This window comes from Fistularia commersonii, chromosome 5, assembly GCF_037954325.1.
Source record: "Fistularia commersonii isolate RoL2024-O1a breed Wild chromosome 5, RoL_Fcom_v1.0, whole genome shotgun sequence".
Lineage (NCBI taxonomy): Eukaryota > Metazoa > Chordata > Actinopteri > Syngnathiformes > Fistulariidae > Fistularia > Fistularia commersonii.
In genome coordinates, this window is record NC_141288.1 from 19,519,526 (window position 1) to 19,527,472 (window position 7,947).

The 7,947-nt window shown below is 44.9% G+C and overlaps 1 protein-coding gene across 1 annotated transcript; it reads left to right on the forward strand.

Moving 5' to 3' along the window:
* The first annotated feature begins 370 nt into the window (after positions 1–370).
* Positions 371–7,733, forward strand: ube2nb (ubiquitin-conjugating enzyme E2Nb). Its single transcript, XM_086147179.1, has 4 exons — positions 371–516; positions 2,353–2,599; positions 3,740–3,880; positions 5,094–7,733. The coding sequence occupies exons 1-4, from the start codon at positions 487–489 to the stop codon at positions 5,135–5,137; spliced, it is 462 nt and encodes a 153-aa protein (XP_086003305.1). The 5' UTR covers positions 371–486; the 3' UTR covers positions 5,138–7,733.
* The last annotated feature ends 214 nt before the right edge of the window (positions 7,734–7,947 follow it).

A 7,947-nucleotide genomic window follows, 5' to 3' on the forward strand; every position in this document is an offset into this window, starting at 1 on the left:
CAGTGCAGAGAGAGAAATGTTAACCATTAAACAGATATGCAAAGGAAATATGAGGATGCTACTGATATATGATATGAAAGAAATGCAAAAATCGTTCAAAAGAGCTGCCGAAGGCAAGTGCAGCCCAGTTGCAGATGACTCACTAAATATACGCTATTATCAAATATATGCTTCGATTCATTTTAAACATTAAATGCCTGGATGTATTTAAATGCTCATTACGGGGCTGTGCCTGATGGTTCTCCTTAGCTGTCCCGACAGAGGTCGTCAAACGCCTTCTATTAAACGGAATTACAACGAAATCGTCAGCAAAGTGTTTCAATCGTGCAGAAACTATTTCTCAAGAGTCTCGACCCGCAGTATTTTTTCCTCTGACGTCATTCGAAAACACCGGAAGTGGGAGTGATCAGTCCCGCCCAGCAGCTCAGTCAATCCAGCCTGAAGAGAAGGCGAGTCCACGGCTAAAAATATAATAGCTGACACAAGATGGCCGGTTTGCCTCGTAGGATTGTCAAGGTACACTTAGTAACCGACGCTTTGCGTGTGTGTGAATGATACAGCGTGGTTGTGATTTGCGGCGGGGGAATCGTTGCCCTCCAGCGTGTAGCATTGGCGTTAGCCCGGTTAGCTCCCGTCTTGCTAGCCATCTAGCTAACTCGCCGCTGTGTTTCTGCAAGTGTTTTGTTTGCCATTTCCGTTTACTCCCTCCCGTTCTCTCTCCCCGTTCGCTTTATTTTGCTCACCCGCCGGGATTTCCCGTCGTAATCGCCCCCTCGCTGCCTCAGCGGGCAGCCGGTTTGTGATCCGAATCAGCAAATAATTACTTCATCCCGAGTCGACATATGAATGGATTCGCTAAGTAAGCTAGGCTAGCAAGTGTAGCTGCCGCGGCTGGTTCACATGTCTGGCGCGGATGTTAATCGCCGGCCTCGCCGCGGAGGACCATATAAATCTTCGCGAAACAGCTGTGTTGCCGTTTTGTCTTCCCAAATTCGATCGCGACGGAAAGGCGACCGCCGAGGCGAAGGCCTGTTGCGCTGCGGTCCCTCCCTCCTCCTCGGGGCCAGGCCCGGCGGTGGGCGCGATCGGTCCTTTCCGCCACATTTGCAGCGATCTGTCAAGTTAAGCAGGTTTTTCACAGTGAATAGCACAACTTTGACTCACTGAAAACACGGAGAGACTCGCATATTTGGAGCACGTACGCGAACTATCTCCTGTCCCCACGGAGAAAGTGGATGTATATAAGCTGCTGAGAATGAAGCGGCTTCCTGCAGATGTTTCAATGCACCTGCCTGATCCAATGCATTCTTTATGAGGAGGTCCTACTTCCCCCTTTTTCTTTTCCTATAATCCTCTTTTCATGTCAACCTGTGCTCACCGGAATGCATTATGTAAAAGTTACTCATAAGAACAACTTCTGAGTCATGTTTTCCTCTTTAGTTGCGTTATTACAGCGTTAGAAGCAGAAAATGGCAAAAAACTGCTGTAGTAATCGACGATTACTTTATGTTTATTCCGGGGGAAAACATCCAAAAACCCTTTGGGTTTTCAACAACTACCGATCATTCACACATGTCTGTTTGAGCGAAACAAGCCATTTACTAGGACTGAGAAATGCCGATATGTTTATCTGAAACCCGTCTTCGGGCATTTTATCTGTTCGATCAAAATGTTCAGTTACTTTAGGAAAAAAAACAAATGAACTCACTGTTATTCAGTTATTTCAAAGCTAGCAAGTGCATTTTCATACTCTCTTCCAGCACAGACTGAAGTGTATTTATAAAAACAGACTGATAAATCTGGTACATTAGCAGATATACTGCACCCACTGCAATACGCGAATGTCATTTTATTTGCCATTGACGATATCAGCCGAGGAGGCAGATATCTGCCGTGAACCTGTGTTCCACGTCTGTTCAAATTGATGCACAACCTTTGTCTGAGTCTCCTTTTCATTTAGATCCCACTTTGATAACGGTGCTGTGTTTAGTTAAGAAGCCAATGCTCGGGTCAAGCATTATATTGCCTCGTCATAAAACAATTGAATAATGAAATCATAAAGACCAATGTCTGATGTCGGTTTACAGTAACCAGAATGTTTTAGTCAAAATGCCCCAATGTGAGGTTTATCTCTCGTGCCTCGTTCTACCCTGTGAGTCTCAGTTGAATAGAAGCCTGAAGAATTGTGAAGTGTCTGTACACAGGTTGCTTTGAAAGCGCTTGTGTGGCTAACAGGAATGGTTTGAAAGTCTTGTCTGATGACTTCTTCGCATTTGAGATGCTGAACTCCCGCACAGTATTTACTCAGAAATGACAATACGGCTTTATGTCTCTCGTTCTGGCCATGCTTAGGAGACACAGCGGTTGATGGCAGAGCCCGTTCCAGGGATCACGGCGATGCCTGACGACGGGAATGCACGTTACTTCCACGTGGTCATTGCAGGGCCTGCAGATTCTCCTTTTGAAGGAGGCACGTTTAAACTTGAACTATTTCTTCCAGAAGAGTATCCCATGGCAGCTCCCAAAGTGCGATTCATGACCAAAATCTACCACCCTAATGTTGACAAACTTGGAAGAATATGTCTAGACATTTTGAAAGGTAAGAGAACACGTGCACAGTTTTCACATTTCTGGTGTATTCAGATTATTTTTAGTGAATCCACACTCATGAAAAGGGTTCTTAAATAGCACTGTCTTTGCTTTTTTGTTTTTTTGTTTTTTTAAAATTAGCACAAAATAACCTCTGTAATCCCCAGTGCCTCGCTAGCATGTCTCCACAAGTGTGTCCTCCAGCAGCTCCTTCAGATGCTGCTGTTTTCTCTCCACTGTCTTTTCTAACTCGCCGCCTCTTTTGTGTTTCCCTTTCTTCGGCTTTAAGCTCAACACCAAAACACTCGTCATGCTGGATGTGCCCATCCAGCCGCTACAAGATGCTGCAGTGTCTTTTGACCGCAACAAAGCATTTAGTTTATGGAGCGTTTTCCTTAAAGGCAAACGAAATACCCGCGCAAGAGGAGCTTGGTCTTTTTATACACAATACGGACGTTTAAGTGGACGTCTTTCGTTTCGAATTAGGTGGACATGAGCATGAAAGCAGGATTTTAGCTCTGAAAAGTCACCTGAAGCAACTTGAAGCACAACAATGCGCTGCTACCGAGAGGGGGGTGGCTTTAAATGTGATATCTGGACAGCGCTCACAGGTTGCCTAACAGCCAGTCAATCCTTCCACAGACAGGCAGCTTGTGTCGTCAACGCGGTAAATATTTGGCTATTTCATCGACGCGCCATTTGGACGCAGTAAAGATCAGCAAGTCCGAAATTCTCAGCTCGCGAATCGAACGACCGCATCAGACTTGGCCAACTGACACTCAGAGTTTTATCCTATGTTTTATCCTACGCGAGTGGCCGCGTTGAAAACACGGGGCGGGCATTCGGGGCCGAAAGGTTCGATCAGAAGCGTTAAAGACGCCGAACCTGCTTTGCTTATGTTTATACATCCCTGACAATCCGATGATTGTGTTTGCGGCACAAGGAGAGTTGTGTCGGCGCTATTATGAAGTGGCTAAAGGCAGGTCCACGCCCAGCGGCAAGTCTCAGCCCTGATGTCTGCCTGCTTATTGTGCCCAGCGGGCTGTTAACCCCGTAGGACTGAAGCCGTAACACACAAAGCCTGCTTTATGTTGCAAAGCTGACCTTAAGGCTGTCATTTCTGTCTCCCCTTTATCTCGCCTCCCTCCAGATAAGTGGTCCCCGGCTCTGCAAATCCGTACAGTGTTGCTATCGATCCAGGCATTATTAAGCGCTCCCAATCCAGACGACCCCCTGGCAAATGACGTCGCAGAGCAGTGGAAGAAAAACGAAAGCCGTGCCATCGAGACAGGTGCGGATTAACAGTTAACGACCGTGATTCTTCATCGCTGGGCGTTTTCCCGGCGTGTCAAATACTGCAGTCATGAAATGAGGTGCAGAAGTTAACTAATGCACGTGTTAAAATCCAAACATCTGGTGTTTGTATTTCAAAAAAAATCCTCAGAAGGTGGGATTTAAAGTTTGAGCATCAGTCGACCCAGGGCACGTAAACAGACGCTCCCAAGTTGAGCGTCGTAGTAATTATATGTTTGTATAATTCACTCGACGAGCTCCGAGCGCGCGCTGGTCCTCCGAACTCCGTGCACGGGACCACATTTTATGGCAGAAACATATAAATTGAGTGTAAATACAGGGGCGAGCGGTCACATCTCCATGTGGTGATCAATCATATTTGGTTTTCATGTCAAGCACAGCCTCATTTTCTTTTGGTTCTTCTTATATTTATCTCGAGGTTTTCGTGCGAGTTCTGTCTCTTCGGCCGCACTGGTTTTTGTTGACGCTGTCATGTGTACCCGACGGCTCAGCTTTCAACAGTCCTCTTCGAGTTTAAGACGCCATTTTAAAAGCTGATACCGCATTTCTGGCGGAGGATGGAAAGAACTTTTATTCTCGCATGACTGATTTGCTGGTTTATCGAGGGGAAATGCATCGCCCTCGACCGAAAAATGGGGTTTTAGACTCCCAAGCCGTGAGCGGGTGGTCCGGTAGCACACGAAATAAGAAAAATCCAAATCCTGCAGTCCCGTAGCTTGTATTCCAAATGAGATAAAAACTCAGTTTATATATTTATACCTTTCATTTTGTACTTCTAGAACAGCGTCTGATCTAAATTCCGCTCGCAGTGGCGGAGCTCCCGGGTGCCGCGGCGGCGGCGCACGCCTGTCGTTCAGCTCTCGCGCCGCCGTTCAGCCGACGTCTCTACATCCCATTAACAGTTTCAAGGACGTGTATGAATTTTATCTCGGTCGCCCATACGAGGCGTGACACAGCATTCGTAAAGCAGATGTTAAGTTCACCGCGTCGTCTTCCAGCGAGGGCTCAGGTTCAGCTGCCGTTACGACCGGTATTAACTTTAATATCCCGGAAGAGGTGCGTGTTTGCATTTTGTAGTCTGGGACGCGCTCAACGTTCGCGTTGCATTCACGCGCAGGCCTATTAGTTTTTAAGCGTTGGCCCTGGAAAACTATAATGTTTTGTTTCCTCCCTGTCTCTCATCTCCGCAGCCCGAACATGGACCAAGCTCTACGCAAGCAACACTGAAGTATAGAGGAAGAGAGCCGAGGCGTCTGAATGTGATCTACAAAAATGTACTCCTATTCTGTCAACATTTGAATTTAACGGACACAAAAAAAAAAAAAAGAAATAAGAAAAAAAAAAATAAGATTATAAGTCCAAATCTATTTGAAAGAAATGACAAGATTTACTGCTGCAGACCTCTGGGTGACTTACTTTCCTTTGTAAGACGCGTTAAATGTGTGTTGGTCTTTTTTTTCCTGTGTTGCTATTTAAATGCATGGACAGAGAATGACACCCTCCCCACAATAGTCTTAAACGGAACGTGTTCGTATAACATGCGATATGTTGTCCTGAACTCGGCACATACTGGTACGTTTGCAAAATACACATTCATTAAAGCTGTCCCTCTTTTAACACATGCATTATTTGTCAACACATCTGTACGTTTGTTTTTGTTCCGCTTTTTCCCGGAGGATACGTCGCGTTATTTCGGTGCACGATAACGTGTTTTTGTTTTTGTTTTTATTTCATGCAGGAATTCAAGACTGGCGTTTCCCTTCTAGTCTGTTTTCGGGGGGGAAGACAAGCCTTCAAATTCAACCAGAGGGTTCGGCTTTGGTTTATCTCGTATCCGGAGCGGCGAACAAACACGCCGACCGGTGTCGCTGAATATTCAGGCGGCGCGAAAACACGAACATGGCAGATCACCAAAACTTGTGATCTGTGCTCTCATAGGGAATTTGATCATACAGACACTTCAAAATGAGAAAAAGCTGTAATTCAATTGGGGATGATCTTCAAGAAGTGGGTTTATATCCACAATTATAGCCATTTTACCCCTTTTTTTTTTCTTTTTTTTTGCTATTCTAAATGTTACTTTCCCTGTCAAAGTAGCTAAAAATGATCCAGATAAGTGCCTAGTCTGTTGCTAGGGCCAGTTTAGACATCCCAACGTGATATTCTTGACTGATCTGTTTAATTTGGTCTCGCAGCCCCACCACACGTTTAAAAGAAAAAAAAGCAGGTTCAATGTTTTCCAATCAGACGTTCCTCCTCTGATGACCCATGACGTGAAATGTAAAAGCATGTTATAATAAATGACGTTTTTCTGTTTTAGTAAAAGTGGGAGTCCTTTGCAAGCTACTTTTAAACGTTTTGGGGAGGTGTGACCGGACCGGCGAGTCCCGTCCACATGTTCAAAGGTCATTCCAGCACATTGAGGAAAGGTAAAACAAGTCAACGTATCTCGCCGCTTTTTGACATCTTAACACCTGAGCCGCGTGCAGAGAAGGAGCTGCATGCAGCAGATAGACAAGCATGTGTTGAAAAATCACTTCAGGCTGCAGGAAGTCGAGACGCTTTTATTTTGTTCATCGTCCGCCCGTGCTTTCTGTGTGGCCTGTTTTCTGTTTTTACCCTCCGCGTCCGAAAACGAGGCGTTTGTGAGACCTCAAGGAGGTTTTCTTATATTTCCGTGTTTGGTTTGTTTATAGACACGTTTATGTTTTTTTTTTTTTTTCCCCCACCGATTTTTTTCTGGAGTGTGTCTTGATCTGCTTTCGTCACTTCTAGCCCGTCACGATCGATGCCAATTCATTTTACTTCTTTAGGAGGATATCGGATCCATAGTGGTAACTGACGTTACAAATAAAAGGCATTCAAGAATGAAGATTCTGTTTTCTTAGAGGAAATTGCTAGGATGTGCAAATTCAGTCTTTGGAGAATTTACATATCTCCTTTTGTTGTAAGATGATAAGATAGTTGCCGTTCCCTGTGCCTGCAGCTAACGCGAGTTAGCTTAGCACAAGAATGCTTGAACGCAAAGAATGTCCCGGCCATGAATTTGCTCTGAAAACGACACCAGAACCCAAATGTTTTGCTTCGATCCAGGCTTTTGATTGAATTAGGCTGCAACAAAAACCCAAAAATGCTACTTCTTATTATGCTAAGCTAACCGGTGTGCTGTGTTTTATCTCTGCGACACACGGACGAAGGTCTGCACCCTCTCGACTTGCTGCAAACTATGCCCCCCCCCCCCCCTCGCTATTTGGCGTCTTCGTTTAAAGTTACCTTTCCCTTTTACAGAAAAACCCACCTAAAACTTGACTTTGAGAAGAATCTGGATGCAGATCAGAAACGACCCGACGGTTTAGACCGAGGGAGGAGCCAGATCTTAAAACATCTGGTTCCAACCTCTTTCTTCAGGGTTCTTCTTGTCATGGATCCCCATGTTGCTGTTTGCGGGGAGTCTCGTGGGCTCCTTGTCGCTTAGACTTGTGTGTGTCCTATCTGTGCCCAGATTTACGACCCCTTTCTCACATTTTACTCTGGAAAAATTGCAGCGCCGCAGAATATCTGCTTAATTTATTGCTTCCTCGACAGTTATTGAAATCCAAGGAAGAGTTGCCCACTGGAATTTTTTCTTCTTCTTCTTTTTTTTTTTTTTTTTTTTTTTTGAAGCATCTAGATCAAAAAAAAAAAAAAAAAAAAAAAAAAAAAAAGAAATGATAAGAACAAACTGATGAATCAGCTTCCCTGTGTGTAATGAGAAGAGTTTTGTCGGTAATTTCAGTACATTTGCACACATGGCTCTTCAAATACTCTGTAAATAAACTGAGTTGAGTAAGTAACCTAATGGTGTGTGGGGTTTGTTGCGGTGGGACGGTGAGCGATCACACTCTTGGGTTTCACTGCACACGTGTCGTATTTTCAGGCTGAAAATGACTAATTTCTACTGCTCTCTTCCAGCCACGTCAGCTCGGTATCTGCCGCATCCGGTCGTCGGTCATCTTCGCCACTTGTAGTGCTGATAGCAAGAAAAACTGCAGGGGGAGGGACTTT

What these genes read in the sequence shown, in the direction of transcription:
- ube2nb (XM_086147179.1), top strand. Translation starts at nt 487, where the DNA reads ATGGCCGGTTTGCCTCGTAGGATTGTCAAG. An exon ending in TGCCTCGTAGGATTGTCAAG is followed by an intron (nt 517 to 2,352) that starts GTACACTTAGTA and finishes GGCCATGCTTAG; the next exon opens with GAGACACAGCGGTTGATGGC. An exon ending in ATGTCTAGACATTTTGAAAG is followed by an intron (nt 2,600 to 3,739) that starts GTAAGAGAACAC and finishes GCCTCCCTCCAG; the next exon opens with ATAAGTGGTCCCCGGCTCTG.